A 16,828-nucleotide genomic window follows, 5' to 3' on the forward strand; every position below is an offset into this window, starting at 1 on the left:
TTGCACTGCATTAGAGATTCACATATTTGAAGATCATTACCATTCATACACAATGTGGCAGTCAAAACCCAAAAGTTATGATGCTAGCATTTTCCAGGGATGGATTAACACAAAAAATATTCTCTCATGATTATTCCAATTTTAAATTACACTGGATATATTTAGCACAACATTTAAATTACGGAATACATTTTGAAATATTTAAAGCATCTTCCAGGCAACAACACATTTGAAGAAGGTTCCAAACCCTTGGGGCTTATCTTTTAGGTTTACCAAACTACAGGCATAAGAATGTTAGTAACCATTCTCCAGTACATCTGGATTTGGTTTTGGGATAATGATCTGAAAGAATTTCAGTATCTAAACTAATATGGCAAATTACAATATGAGGAGGACTGACAGTCATTTAAATACAATTCGGATTATTTTGCCATGTTAGTGAAAGGATACTGAATAATGATTATATATCACTAGTGGGAATCAATCTACCCAGGCTCGGAGGCTTGCCACTGGTCACAGCATAGCCATATCTAATGAGTTGCCCAAAATCTCAGAGGAAGTCATTGTCAGAGCCTGGACTACAACTTTGAAATGTCTGACTTTGGTCCTTTGCCGGCTCTTTCCTTTTATCTCTCTCATGTTATCCAGAACTTATAAATGATTTTTTTCTCTAATCATTCATGTAATTTTACTGGGTAAATACCAGTATCTAGTTTCTCATTGGCATACTGCATTAAAATTTAATTTGCAGACTAACTGATGCTTTTGAATAGAGGTACGATGGATCCTGATGATAAAGTGTTTTGTTTTGGCTAGGTTAATTCAACCACTGTTGTGAGGGCTTAAAAGAAAGTAGATAAAACAGTTTTCAAAGATGTAGGAGGAAGGCCTTTTTTGTAAATCAAAATATTTTCTTTAATGAGGTGCTAAACACAGGATATGTACCTGAAACCAACTAAAAAAGGAAGGTTACTTACCTTATAATAAATGGAGTTCTTTCAGATGTGTCGCCCCTGAAGTATTCATTGTCCATGCGCAGGTGCTCTGTGCACCCGGGACTGAAAATTCTTAATTGGCAGTGTCCATTGGTCTGCACCTGCACCCTTCATCTCATCGTGCTCCCAATTTAAGGCATAAAGCATAGCACAGACCAGCTGCCCTTCCAGTTCCAGTTTACCACAAACCCAAAGAGGAGGAGAGCAGGGCATGAATACCAACAGGGACCACAAATATCAAAGAACTCCTGTTACTATGAGATAAGTAACCTTCCTTTCTTCTTCAAGGGCTGGTCCCTATATGTAATCATTGTGGGTGTTTCCAAATAGTGTTTATTGAGGAAGCAGGTGTGACTAAGTGCTCTGCACCACATTTGTAGGGTTGCTGTAGCATCCTCAGTCAAGGCTTGCATCAGGACATAGTGCCTGGTAAACATGTGAATAGAGCCTCAGGTTGCTGCTCTGCAGAATTCCAAGAGTGGGATTCCTTGCAGGCAAGCCGCCGAGGCCACTTGAGCACTGGTAGAATGAGCCCTAACAGATTGAGGCAGAGGGGCTCCCACAAGCTCGTAGCAGAGGAGGATGCAGTTGGAAATCCATTTGGGGAGTCTTTGGGAAGATACTGCCTATCCTTTCATCCTACCAACTACGGAGACAAATAACCTCTAAGATCTTCTAAAGGGCCTTGGCCTGTACATGTGGAAGGCCAGAGCTCTGCACGTCTAAGGAGTGCAGTCTCCTCTCCTCCCTTTTATTGTGAGATTTTGGGTAAAATACAGGAAGGTTAACAGTCTGATTCAACTGAATGTCAGAAGGAATCTTGGGGATTAGGAAGTATTTGGAGTAAAAGCCCTTCCCCCCGTGTTGAGGTGCAGGCTCTGTAGCCCTAACTGGATTAGAGAGTCCATGTCCTGTCTGAAAATAGTCTCGTGAGGGATGTCACTGAATAGGGACAAGGAAGAGGGTTTTAGAGAAGTGGGGGCAGGGATTCAATCGAGTACCTGTTTGCAATGACATCTAAGACATTTGTATTATGTTACAAGCTGCTGAGATGGAAGGAAATGAGCCAGGTAATCACAGAAAGGGGTGGGGAAGACTGATTGTGAGAGGACCGGTTGATGGCTCTCAAGCATCCCATCAAAATGTCTTCTCAGTAGGCAGCTGGTCTGGAGCATGGATGGCAGTGGTGCAGTGCGTCTGCCAAGATGAACCCTCTGTCTGACGTTTTCTGGATGGCTCATAGGTCTTCTGACGTTAGGAGAATTCAGGGGTTGGCCAAAATCTATGCACCAGTGGTTTAATATATTTTCTACAATGAGCCAGAGTGTATATTCCCAGGGAATGGAGGGTGGTGCAAGAGTCCTCAAGGAAATTAAATGCCATAGATTTTCTCACTAAAAAGGCTGTTATCCTTGAAGGGGAGATCAACTGTTGTCTGGACCTCAGCCAAGAGGCCCACCTCTTAACCACTGAGGTCGTCATGGCACGGGAAGCCATGTCTCCTGTTTATTAGTAAAGTCATATTTTCACAAGTGCCTAGTAGTTTGCCATATGGAATAATAGGCTGGTAAAAAGTTCTTTCTGCAGAAGAGATTTAGTCTCTTGGTATCCTTGTTCAAGGGAGTGGACCTGGTTTGGTGAAAACTGTTCCACTCCATGATCACTTGGACAACTAGAAAGTTAGAGTTAGGTTGGGAAAACAGTTATTACATCCTCTTGGAGAGAACACAATATTTCTTCTCAGCCCTCTTTGGAGTCAGGGCACAAGTGTGTGTGTGTGCCAATGTCCTTAGGCTCCAAAATGGCCTCATTAATAAGGACAGCCACCTTGGAATGATCTGTAGAGCATGTCCAGAAGTTTATATGGGGGATCCTGAACCTCTTCCAGTGGAATCTGGAAGTTTTCAGCAGTTCCTGGTACTGCCTGTAGTCATCTGGAGAGGAGGGAGTGGCCAATGCCACCACCTCATCCAGAGGAAAAGAAAATGTTGTTGACGGATCCAGCGGTACCAGCTGCTTCAGTTGTTCTTGCTTCCCCACATGCTCCCAGAGCAGCTGAGACTCCTCTCTTGGAGGCGATCTCTACTGAAAGTGGTACTCCGAGTCCTCGTAGGCTGGGACTGAATGGTATGGATCCCAGGAGCAACAGTCTGGCCAGTAGATGTGATCATATGGGTATGGAGGCAGGCCCCACAGTACAGGTCACAGGGGTTGTCATAAATATAAAGGGAAGGGTAAACACCTTTAAAATCCCTCCTGGCCAGAGGAAAAACCCTTTCACCTGTAAAGGGTTAAGAAGCTAGGATAACCTCGCTGGCACCTGACCACAATGACCAATGAGGAGACAAGATACTTTCAAAGCTGGAGGGGAGAGAAACAAAGGGTCTGGGTCTGTCTGTGTGATGCTTTTGCCGGGGACAGAACAGGAATGGAGTCTTAGAACTTAGTAAGTAATCTAGCTAGATATGTGTTAGATTATGATTTCTCTAAATGGCTGAGAAAATAAGCTGTGCTGAATGGAATGGATATTCCTGTTTTTGTGTCTTTTTGTAACTTAAGGTTTTGCCTAGAGGGATTCTCTATGTTTTGAATCTAATTACCCTGTAAGGTATTTACCATCCTGATTTTACAGAGGTGATTATTTTTACTTTTTCTTCTATTAAAATTCTTCTTTTAAGAAACTGAATGCTTTTTTTCATTGTTCTTAAGATCCAAGGGTTTGGGTCTGTGGTCACCTATGCAAATTGGTGAGGATTTTTATCAAACCTTCCCCAGAAAAAAGGGGGTAAGATTTGGGAGGATTTTGGGGGGAAAGACGTTTCCAAACGAACTCTTTCCTAATAATAATAATAATACCAGTGTTAGATGTTTGGTGGTGGAAGCGAAAGTCCAAGGGCAAAGGGTAAAATAGTTTGTACCTTGGGGAAGTTTTAACCTAAGCTGGTAAAAGTAAGCTTAGGAGGTTTTCATGCAGGTCCCCACATCTGTACCCTAACGTTCAGAGTGGGAAAGGAACCTTGACAGGGGTATAGAGACGTCCAGGAGGCCTTGGAAACTTCATCCAAGCTGTTGTCCCATGTCCAGATCATCAGTGGAATCGGCAACACCACCTCCTGTTGATCTACAGAATAAAAGTCACCTGACTCTATAGGTGGGGCTTTCCATATCATCTGTCTTGTGGAAGCATGGTCAAAGGCACATCCTGGTGAGTAACATCTCAGTGGTGTAAGAGCATCCCCAGCTAGTGCTTGTGCTTTGGACCAGTGAAAGACATGTGGCTGGTGTAGTGATGTCTCTCACTAGAAGCAGGTCAGATAGGATCACGAACTCATGATCTGTGAAAATTGCCAAGCTCTTGGAAAGGGCATAACAAGGTTACAGAGGAGAACTGGCCAGGGTCTTTGGTATAGGTTGGTCCGCTATGTGCACTTGAGCACGGTGGTCTTGATGCGGTGTGGTACCAGTGTAGTACCCTCCACCAGTGTGGAGGGTGAGTGTCCCTTCCTATCCTTACACATCTTTGTGGACAGTTTCAGAGCACTGGAAGCTCCTGGTACCATCAGTGCCAGCCCATGTTCCTCATGCATGCAGTCTCCCTGGTACCGAGGAAGGGGGAGAGGCAATCTTTTCCTTGGAGGACTTATGTAGTCTCTCTTTTTATGAGGGAACTTCTCGTTAAGCTTTTTATGCCTATGTTTTGTAAAGTCTTTGGGCCTGCTGGAAGATTACAAGTTGGAAAGTGCCACTGCTGGAAGGGCAGTGCCCAGAAGCACCAGCTGATAAAACAGCAAGTAGGAGGGTCCCAGATCTAACAAGAGCCTTATGGAGAGCTCCATTAGATATCTGCAGAGTCCAAACTCCAGACACTGCCTAATGTGAGGGGAAAAGGGGCGGCAGATCTCACACTTTGATGGAATGTGTGATTCCCCAAGGCAAGCAATGGAAGAACCAAGGGCAGGCCAGCCAGAGTTTGAAGCCTGGGACGCTGGGTATATTAAGTGCCCTAAATGGCAGGGAAACAACAGAGGAGAACTCCCCAATTCCCACTAACTACAACTAAACTTCTAACTTATATATAAGCTATCTACAAATATTTACAGTCAAAAGTCAAGTAAAAGCTAGAATGCTACAGCCACAGGATGATTCCGTCCCAGACCATGAGTAGTAGAAAGGAACTGGAGAGGCAGTCAGCCTGTGTCACCCCTTATGCCCTCAGGTGGGAGTACGAGGAGATGAAGGGTGCAGACACAGACCGATGGACACTGCTATTGAAGAATTTCCAGTCCCAGACACATCGAGTGCATGCAAACCCACAGTGAATACCCATAAGGACCAGCACTCGAAGAAGAACTGCTAAATTAAGAAAGAAATGGCACTCATATCTCCTGTTTATTTGCATTCACTAGTTAGACTATAATTTTTTCCTGGTAAATCACTCCACATTGCATTGACAGTTCAATATATTAACATATCCATCCTTCAACTGTTCAAGGCAAATTGTTGCTATGCAGTGTTCTGTGTGTAATGATCTTGGTAGAATTAATGAGAAAAACACAACAAAGAGCAAAATACTTGTGGACCAATTATATGCCCCTTTTGATTCTTCAACCCATCTGCTTCCAGAAACAGACAATGTTTCCTAGTCCTATGCAATTACCAGAGTATGTGATTGCCTTTATAACCAAAATACAGTGGAGACAGCTGAGAAGTGCAAAGCTTCCTGATAGATTCTACAGGTCCCTTGGTGTATGAAACTACAAGAAACAAATGTATTGTAATGCAGATGTTCATTGATTCCCAGCAGAATTTCACAGACTGAGTCCTTCACTGTGTGACCTACAGGGAGTTGTATTTTTCACTGTACCTACTATATAAGGCATCATTCCCAAATTGGGGTACCTAATGGATCTGAAAATTCAGTCCCTGTGCACATATCATGTTCTCCAAAATATCCAAGGTCATCCCATCACTTTTCCAGTGAAGTCTTCAGCAAAGTTACACCTGCAGAGTAAATGCTACCAACAATAGAGTAATTTGCTCATTTATATCAGATGCTTAAGTGGAAGATGTAAGAACCTCATAGTAGTTAGATGAGTCATAATCTGCCTCCCTCAGCCCCTACCACACATAGGTCTCATCCTGATCTCTAACAGTTAAAGACTGGCTTAAGCCCTGAAGCAACACAAGGAGCTACTCTATCAGTCTTCAGCCTTGGGGACATCTAGAATTCAGCACTTTATGTGTCTGGATGATGGGAAGCACCCTCCCACTAGTAGATCAGGCTGGGACAGCATATCTAAAACATCAATCTACCTCTAGTATATTGAATATCAAAACATCCTTTAAATTAATAATTCACAGATGGGTAAACCAAGGCTCAGAGAGGCTAAATGAACACTATCAGGCTAAAAATAATACATTTCAGGGTTAGTTTCCTTACCTTTGTTTCTAATCAGACCCTAAAATTATTAAAATGGAAAGGATTTAAAAAAATCTAATTTACATGTCACTGCTGCTTCTTTGACTTTTGCATTTCTCTCAGCTTACAAAGTGCAAATAGACAATTTACTTTAATTTTGGTTTCTAGTCAGTTTCACTTTCCACTGCTTGTTGACACCAACAAAGCTGCAATGTTAAGAGTTATGTTAAGAGTATTTGGTGTTTCCTTTAAAACACCAGCTCTTAAAGTAGCGGTGTCAAACATCTGGCCCATGGAACAGTTTAATCCATCCTGTGGACTTCCTATGAATCTTTGGGCTTGTCTATACAACCCCAGAGTCCACAATATGGGGGTTCAATTTGTAGAGCACACTAGTGCTCGAACTCCCCCGCGCAGACTCCACTAGTGTGCATTGATGTAGTCCTGTTAATGTGCCTAAGGAACATTTAGTGCACACCAGCAGGTCCACCAGGGGAATTAGTGCAACACATTGGTGCACTCTACAAATCACAAATTGGAGTTCAGACTCCAATGCAGCATTCCAACAAAAACTTGTGTACGGGTGTAGAACCACTTGGTCACATTTAAGAGGTGCTGGGGAGGCATAAGTCTGGTGGAAGCTGGTACTTGTCCCAGGCGAGGGGGAAATGGCACTAAAGAGCAATGACCCACTGATTGGAGAGTAGATACCCCAGCCTGGCAAGTCAAAGAAAAGAAATTTCAAATAAGACAAAGAGTGAATGTCTTTTATGGCCTGTAGCAGTCACCAAAATCTAAAATAAATGTAGGTAATTACCAACATGGTTTATCTTTAGCTATTTCTATTTTAGTAACTTTTGCTAAATGTGGCCTATGCCAAGTGGCAGGGTATAGAATCAGGCCTGCCATATAAAATATCCTAGAGTGATGTGTGATGTGACTATCTGAGAATCTCAGCTATTGTTTATAAGAAAGGGCTAGATTTACAAAGGGACATAGGTGTTGTGACATTTAATGTCACAGTGCCTAACTATTAGGTGCCTAGAAAATTACTGGGATTCATAAAGCTGGGGTTCAGCATGTAGGCTTCCCATACAACGAATGAGGAGAGAAAGGTGCCTCAGAATGGGATTCACAAAAGCCAGCATGTTGAGTGGAGAGCTGCCCAAAGTAGAAATCAGAGGTGCTGAGGAGAGGAATGTGTGCTAAGTTCTGCCCCCCTCACGGAATTAGGCACCTAAAGCCACTCTGCAGGGAGGTGCTTATCTCGACTTGGGATTCACAGCCAGGGACCCTTATCTGGAGTCAGGTGCCTCATGTGGTGGTGGAGGGCAACTTTCATCATAACTTTTAGCCCAGCGATTAGATTATTCTCCAAGGATGTAAGTGATCCCTGTTCAACTCCCACCTCTGCCTGATGATAAGAGTGCCTCTAACCACCAATATATAGAGTCACAATATACCCTAAAGCTTCAATAACTAAGAATCAAATAAAATGAACCCAAGACTCCTTATTTTTTTTAAATCTCAGGATTCTGAGGGGGACTGACTCATGAGTTTTGAATGATTGGTGTTGGCACTATTGTACAGTGATAACTGCTAACAAAAGTCCAATCTTTATAATTTAAAAACTATCTGTGAGAAATACTTATCTTTCATTAAAAAGAAAAATATGAAATGATAATTTTAAGCTAGAGAAAATCAAATATCCCAAATGATTACAGCAATGTTATAAGCCTGTTTATTCCAGAATGTCTGGTTAGTAAGTGCTTTTATAATGTCCCTGCCAATGCAGTACAGTCCTTTAAGAGAGCTGAAGATATTATGAGACTGTTCTTCAAACAACTGGTTTCATTCAGTCAAGATGAGAAGGAAAAGCTCCTTGTTCAGAGTTGTGCAGATGCACCTTCAGGCTCCAGAATAAGGTTGTGTCATACGTGAGAATTGATACTGAATGAAATCGTGAATGATGACTAGGACCTGTTATGCACACCGATGTGAAAATAATATGAAGACCTGCATTTAATATGCTACTATAGACATGCAATAAAAGAGCTCCAGGGTCAGCTGCCCTCACACCTTGTAGACAGCCATGTATTGGCATCCCTTTCAACAAACTTTCTCTCTGATTCTAATGCACCCATGATCATAGTATCTAAATGTCAGAAGCAGACCTGTAGCATAAGAGATTAATTTGATGAGTATCATCACAGTCCCTCACACCATGCTCAGTTTGCATGCCCTCTTCACATTTCTAAACTAGTGGTGGAAACTGGACTAAGAGACAGGTTTCAGAGTAACAGCCGTGTTAGTCTGTATTCGCAAAAAGAAAAGGAGTACTTGTGGCACCTTAGAGACAGATTCAGAGAATTTTCCTCCTCTTCCTCCAGTTTTTCCTGCAATACAGGAGCCAGGCTTTCTTCTTTTAATCTGATAACCACTTCACTACAGAAGATTTATTTAGACTGCCTCTTGTTTCATAAAGGGCTCCAAAGTCTGTAGTGATTTTGACACTTTGTTATAATGTTTCTTTGACCCCCCCCCCACCTCCTCCTCACATACCACACCACCACCCAGCCTCATTTTCATATGGATACAAAGCACCAGGATAAAATGATGGCTCATTATAGTGGTACAGAGCTCTTATCTTCATCCGGCAAGAGTCATTTCCTTCCAAAGATTGAAATGCAAATGTGAAAATTAATGATAACTGCATTATCTGATAGTAGAGATAATACCGATTCACTGTCAGAGTAACACACAGTCATTCTATGATTTCCTCTGCTTCTTCAGAATATTCTTCTTACTGTCAGACTATATCTATGGTTAACGATGTTTCATGGATTTTTGTTAATTTACATCAAATAGCATTTCCCAGGTCTTATATCTACCACATTTCCCCAGTCAAAAAAAGAAACAAAATCAGGACTGTAATCTCCCAGTCGTTCTTAGGACTGGTTTGACAAAAAAAGGCTGTATCATTAGTGCCTGTTTCCATCTCACAGTGGTCTACCACCATTCCAATCTATACCAAACACTTTCTTTGCTTTGTACCCCAAACCGTTTCTGGTATTACTAAATAACACAGGTTAAGTCCAACAATCAATACAGAGTCACAGTAATTCATACAGAAGGCTGCAGTAAATCTATTAAGACGAACTTTTCAAACCACCTTTTATAATGAGTGAAGATGTGTACCATTGGGAGTACAAAATACAGTAGAACTGCACTAATCCGCATTCCACTCAAACAGCATGCTATAATTCGTACAAAATATTGACCAACTCTCCTTACCTTTCAGTAAAAAGTTAATAGTAGCACAGAACTCTTATGTTTATCATTTTACATACATTTTTGATACATCCCCATAAATAAGAACCAACCTACAATGGTGAAATAACTAAATAAATGTTTTGTGATGCATTCTTCTGGCCTTTATTCTTGTTTTTCTTCAGATGCTCCTTCATTTATAAAACTCATTACTTCACAATGGGCCTCACCATGGTTAATGTGAAGTAGGACTTTATCCTGCTCCTACTGCTGTTGCCGGCAAAATGTCCATTGACTAACTGGAAGCAGGACTGGACTTCCAGTGAAGGTCTACTGTATATGCATATCCATATAAACAGGTTATGTAAGACGTGATTATCAAACAGAACCTTAAAATCAGTCTTCAGCTGCATTTTCCTTTTTTTTCTTCTTTTTTTGGCTTGTATGTGGGGACAAATACTCCTCTTTACTCATGAGAATAATTCTATTTGACATTTTAAAAGTTCAGCTCCCATTTAAAAAAGAAAAGGAGTACTTGTGGCACCTTAGAGACTAACAAATTTATTTGAGCATAAGCTTTCGTGAGCTACAGCTCACTTCATCGGATGCATTCAGTGGAAAATACAGTGGGGAGATTTATATACACAGAGAACATGAAACAATGGGTGTTACCGTAACTCCCATTGTTTCATGTTCTCTGTGTACATAAATCTCCCCACTGTATTTTCCACTGAATGCATCCGATGAAGTGAGCTGTAGCTCACGAAAGCTTATGCTCAAATAAATTTGTTAGTCTCTAAGGTGCCACAAGTCCTCCTTTTCTTTTTGCGGATACTGACTAACACGGCTGCTACTCTGAAAGCTCCCATTTAGCCATTGTCAGTTGGGTGTACATATGGTCTAGTGGATAGTGCACTGGAGTTAGATTCAGTAGGCCTGGGTTCAACTTGTACCTCATCCACAGACTTCCTGTGTAACTTCAGAAAAGTCACTTTAACCTACCCTGTGATTCAGTTCCCCATCCATAAAATGAGGATAATACTTCACTACTTCAGAGGAGTTATGAAGATAAAAAATCCATAAATGATTGTAGACCCTCATTGGTGATGAGAAACATATTAGCACATAGATAATTGTCAAAAGAGTTAAGTGTGTTGGGTGCTGAGTTCTTTTGAAAATCTGACTCTTATTTAAGGACTAAAAGGGAGCTGAGCTTTTTGGAAAAATCTCACTCCAATTGTGGTGCTTGACACTTGAAAATCTGTCCCGTCCCCTCCTGTGAAAGGTGAACAGGATTTTCCATGTTATGATATGAGATGTCATGTACAGTAATTTTTATTATTTATTATCACACCAGTGTCAGATAAGAGGTAATATAACCTTTCTCCTCCTCTTCAATATTCCCATTTATATAACCAAGGATCACATTAGCTCTTTTGGCCACACCGTTCCACTGGGTGACCATGTTCATTTGATTAACCTCCAGGATCTTTACGCTTTTTTCAGAGTTGTTACTTAGAAGGACAGCGTGCCTTACAGAAGTCTAGCATTATTACCTTTATCAAGCAAATTGTAATCTCATCAAAAAAAGATGTCAAGTTAGTCTGATAAGATCTATTTTCCATAAACCAGTGCTGATTGGCATTAATTACATTATGTTCATTTAAATTTTTATTAATTGAGTTCCACTTCAGCTGTTCCATTATTTCGCTCAGGATCGATGTCAGTTCTATCCTTTTTAAATATTGGCACAACAATAACTTTCTTCTAGTCCTCTGGAACTTCCCCAGTGTTCAAAGATTTATTGAAAATTAACATTAACAACTCAGAGAGTCCATTGGCTAGCTTTTAAAAAACTCTTGAATGCAAGTTATCTGAACCTTCTGATTTGAATATCTCTAACTTTACTCTCTGCTTGTTAATATCCTCTTTAGTTACTGTAGGAATGGAAAGTATTTCATCATCTTCATATGATAGGAATACATCATCTGGCTTTTTCCCAAATACAAATGTATTGAATGCTTATGCCTTTTCTGCAATATTATTGACAATTCTACTATTTTCATCCAGTAATGGACCAATAACATTGTTAGGATTACTTTTGTTACTAATATACTGAAAGAAAACATCCTTCTTATTCCCTAATTCTACAAGCCACAGAGTTCTCTTTGTAACCTTTTGCTTCCTTTATCAATTTTCTACAACTCCTAGCTTTAATTTATATTCACTGCTATCAACTAGCCCATATATATATATATATCTATATATATACACAGAGAGAGAGAGAGAGAGAGCTGCTTTCACTTTCCCTGAAAACCAGATTAGTTTTTTAACCAGTATAATTTTCTCTCTTGACTATAGCTTTTTGGGGCATCTAGGAAAATGTTGTTACACAGTTCCCAATTATGATTCCTGTTTTTCTTTTTAAAGTCTTTCTCCCAGCTGATTTGGCTCATAATTGTTTCCAACTTTGAAACTAGCCATTTTAAAGCACCAAATACACATATTACTGATATTCACTTTCACCTGAACAACCACTAATTTTTAGTTCTCTGATCTCCTCTTTGTCTGTCAAGATTAGGTTAATATGGAATTCCCGTGTGTTGGATGCAACACTGTTTGGGTTAGGAAATTGTAATCTATAATTTTTAAAAATTCCAAGGATGTGTTAGTGCTGGCAGAATAAGACCTGCAGCATATGTCACTCATATTGAAGTCCAACATGATTATACAGGTGTTTTCCTTACAGATTATACGTAAGTACTTAAGGACAATCATCCTGATCTTCTTTTCTCATGTGATTTGGTGGTAGTAGCAGTCAGCAACTAGAACCCCATCTTAATTCTATGACAGGTTTCAGAGTAGCAGCCATGTTAGTCTGTATCCGCAAAAAGACAGGAGTACTTGTGGCACCTTAGAGACTAACAAATTTATTAGAGCATAAGCTTTCGTGGGCTACAGCAGACTTCATCGGATGCATAGAATGGAACATATAAGTTGGAAGTTACCATACAAACTGTGAGAGGTTAATTAGTTAAGATGAGCTATTATCAGCAGGAGAAAAAAACTTTTGTAGTGATAATCAAGATGGCCCATTTAGACAGTTAACAAGAAGGTGTGAGGATACTTAACTTAAGGAAATAGATTCAATATGTGTAATGACCCAGCCACTCCAAGTCTCTATTCAAACCCAAGTTAATAGTATCTAGTTTGCATATTAATTCAAGCTCAGCCAGTTTCTCTTTGGGAGTCTGTTTCTGAAGCTTTTCTGTTGCCAAATTGCCACCCTTAAATCTTTTACTGAGTGGCCAGAGAGGTTGAAGTGTTATCCTACCGGTTTTTGAATGTTATGATTCCTGATGTCAGATTTGTGTCCATTTATTCTTTTGCGTAGAGACTATATGTGTTAAAACAGTGATCATTATTATCTTAGAACATAGATATCCTAAATGTAAAGATTATAGAGCCATAGCACATACCAGGCACTCATTTAATAACAAATACTATATTTAAGGCTGAAAAATTACTTCCCTCATAGACCTCTGTTTTCATTCGCACATCACTTTTGGAAAATAAATCCTTTTCAAATAAAATTTTCCACACCAAATACCCAATTGTGTTCCACAAACTCTTTCTGATCCTGGGACTTTTGCCATTAGTTTAAATGGAAGCAAGATCCGTCCCTTAGAACATGTCCAAACAGAAGTGAGAAAGATTTGAGATAAGGCAGCATGACAGTGTGAGCAAAATTAAGGAATTTGCCCTTGCCTGACAGCCTCCAGGGCACAGTCCATCTGCTCCAGCCCCCATGTCTGCAGAGAGACCTCTGTTATTTAAAAAATTAATATTTTAACACAATAGAGGAACAAAAAATTTTAATATTGAGGACAGTTTACACATACATTTACCCAAGATGGCTCGCCTGGAGCTGTTTTACAGTCAGTGAAGGTAAGGTAATCTTGTGAGCTGAAAGAAAATCCTAATAGGAGCTGTCTGTAACTGCAGAACATTTAGACGGAAAAAAATATTTTTTTTAATTTATTTTTGTTTTTAAAAATGCATCCAATTGCTAAAGTCTCTGGACACATTGGCACAGTTTCATGAAGCAAAAAAAAATTTTTTTTTTTTTTTAAGAAAAAGACAAGGGACTCGTTTTCAGATTTGGGGTTTTGGTTGGGACCTATCCTTAATTATAAGTTAAATACTAATAAATATCTCACAGCCTGAATCCCTCAGCAGCTGGGAACCTTACAAAACACCATGATGTCACAGCAAACAACCGTGAATTTTATAAACATAAACAATGAAAGAAACCAACTTTTTAAAATTCAGCCTAGGTCAAAATAAAGTTGGTACCATTTAATGACTATTCCATAGCCCTTGATGGTCACAATCCAGATCTCAGTGGACAGCTGTTGGTATCACATAAAGCACCATCACAAGTGGTACTATTAACAACTTCCATCTCAGTGAAGAGATAAAGGCTTGAACAGGAAATGGATATTAGGCCACCCTCTAACTCCGAGAGGTGGATTCTCTAAGAAAGGGCAGAGGCACATTGGGAGAGATGCAGGGAAGTTTGTACTGGCTCTTCCTATGCTGTACTGGTACATAATCTTCAAATAACCAAAGACTTCATTCTCTAGCACTGTCAAGCCAGTAAATTTCATGAGCACTAGATTTACACAAAAATTGTACAAGGAGAAAATATTTTCATTTTTCCTGTATTACGTGTTTGAAAATAATCTTCTATTGTTTTTTATATATATTAGCAAAAGAATGAATACAGAATTTCATTTAAAGAACTAGAAGAAAGAGGGGGAGAGAGAGAGAGAGAGAGAGGCAGGAGCATGGCATGTGATATATTTATTCTCTTCTGTGCTACAAACATGTTATTTCCATGTGAAAGAATAATATTTAAATTAATTAAAGCTCTGACTAAATTTCAGTAGTGGTCACTTTTCTAAGGACAAAAAGGAGTTTCCTTATATTCATTCTCAGTTTCCATCTTCATCTCTAGTATGTCATGATACATTTAATTCAAGAAATGTATCTTCTTACCCTTTTAACATCCGGGACAAAAATCACCAAGTATCTACGTAAGAATTTGCTTACAAAAACCCAAAAGCTTTTACTTCTCGCTGTCCTCAAAAATATCCCCTAAAATATTCCTATGCATTTTTTTCACATAAGACAATAATAACCAATAATAAAAATTCTACTCTCAAGTACATTCATTTTGCTCTAAAAAAAAGAAATCACAAAACTTAAGATTCTTAAGAGACATTTTATTCCTGTGTTAAAGGGAGTAAATTTAATGCAACAATAACAATCTCCAAAACTGTAAAGAAGCTGGAAGAAGCTGTTCCCTTTCAGAAGAGGTTTTCATGCAATTTTAAATTTACTGTAATACATTTTAATACCAAATCTTGTTTTATATAATAGTACATTGCTTTGTACAGAATATAAACATATTTGTGTATATCATTAACAACATTATAAATGACATCATAATAATCAGAGATATACTGTATCTTCATTTTTGTTTGCATTATATTTTCCAGCTTCTGGTTTCAGAAAATTACCACAGGAGTTCTCTCCTCTTCATGCACAGCACACAGTAATTTGCAAATTCAAGCAAGGATGAAAATGTGATTGAAATATAGGATTTTTTTTCTAATGAAAAATGTTATTGCATTATAAATTATTGCTAGAATACTTTCATGGCTCTCTTCTCTGACGCTCATCCTTTTCAGGGGAATGTTCTCTGTTTAGAAACACAGCTACTTTAAGGATATGTTTGGCTTCAAATATATGTTTTGCCCTTGGCAATGAAGAAATATATTAAATACAATGATTGGGGACAAATTCTGCTATCTGTAGCTTAAAAAATCCCATTGAATTAAACTGGAGGTTTGCCAAAGTGAGGACTGTAGGATCTAACCCTTTGTTTTAATGTATCTTTACAACACAAACCAAGGTTTACCTATTTATAACTAATACCTGTTTGGAGCTCTCTCTCTCTCGCACGCCCATAGAACTGTTATACTGCCTAATGTTCCTCCAATAATGTATTTGCAGTGTTTTTACTGTTCATAACAGAAAATGTTACTGCATATTTCTGTTTACACATGACGCTCTCACAGTTTATTGATTGCAGTCAAAAGGTTTCTCTCTTAACACTGAAGTCAATGACCAGGGTGTGTTAAATTATTTATATCAAATGAAAACCGATAAGAAAAGTCCTTGAAAACAGCATTGGCAGCCATATTCATTTGTTAAACTCAGAGTTTGGGACTAGATACAGATGTTTGGCCACAGAAAACAGAGTAGAATACAGAAGCAAGCACTACCAGTCATAGGCAACAATGAAACTGGGAGCCTTTTGGTAACTCCAATCCTGCATTCAATCCTCAAAATGCGAAGGAATAACAACTTTTTTATTTCTAGTAGAAATATCATGGGAACATTACGCTGTATAATTTTCATGCAAAATGGACATGCGCAGAACAGCGGTCTGGTGAAGCATTTTTCCTCAGCTCTTATCTGTAGATTCCCAAGGCATCACATGAACACAGGAAGTTTTTTCCATTGAAAAAACAATGCAACACTGACCCTACTTACTGAAACATGAAGAAAACATTCTCAGAGTCTCCATTTTAAATTATTTATTCTGGATTTTAATTTGTTTTCTCCTACCTGGCCCATCCCAGTCATCTGTCTCCACAATGAGTTGTCCTGGTTTCTCTGACTGTGCATCACCATCTGATTCTGCTGTTTCCTGGCTGCCCTCTTCATCACCTGAAAAGAAGGAATACATAAAACTTAAATAATTTCTGTGACACTAAGATAGAATATTCATAAGAAGTGTGCATGTGTGTATGTGAGTGCATATATTAAACAGTATATAAAGAGAGAGAAGATAACATTGTTGACCAACTAAACACCCGTGAATAATCAATGGCTACAAATAAGTATGTATATAAGGCTTGATCAATCAATCCTTGTGACACCTCTCTTGGAGATCGGTGTGGACAAGAATGAGGACCTTTCTTATATTCTTTTGTCCAGTAGTTAAGGTATTTACCTGGGATGTAAGAGAGCACCAGTTCAAGTCTCCCCTCTGCGTGATGAGGAGCAGGAA

General features: G+C 39.2%; 1 protein-coding gene across 6 annotated transcripts in view; it reads right to left on the minus strand.

Moving 5' to 3' along the window:
* The window catches only part of ZFPM2 (zinc finger protein, FOG family member 2), a 439,542-nt gene that overhangs the window by 302,468 nt on the left and 120,246 nt on the right, over positions 1-16,828 (minus strand). For all 6 annotated transcript variants that reach the window (XM_074943961.1, XM_074943962.1, XM_074943958.1 and 3 more), the window contains one exon: positions 16,384-16,485. In XM_074943961.1, coding sequence (XP_074800062.1) covers positions 16,384-16,485 — 102 coding nt within the window. The remainder of the gene's footprint in view (positions 1-16,383; positions 16,486-16,828) is intronic.

This window comes from Natator depressus, chromosome 2, assembly GCF_965152275.1.
Source record: "Natator depressus isolate rNatDep1 chromosome 2, rNatDep2.hap1, whole genome shotgun sequence".
NCBI classification, from domain to species: domain Eukaryota; kingdom Metazoa; phylum Chordata; order Testudines; family Cheloniidae; genus Natator; species Natator depressus.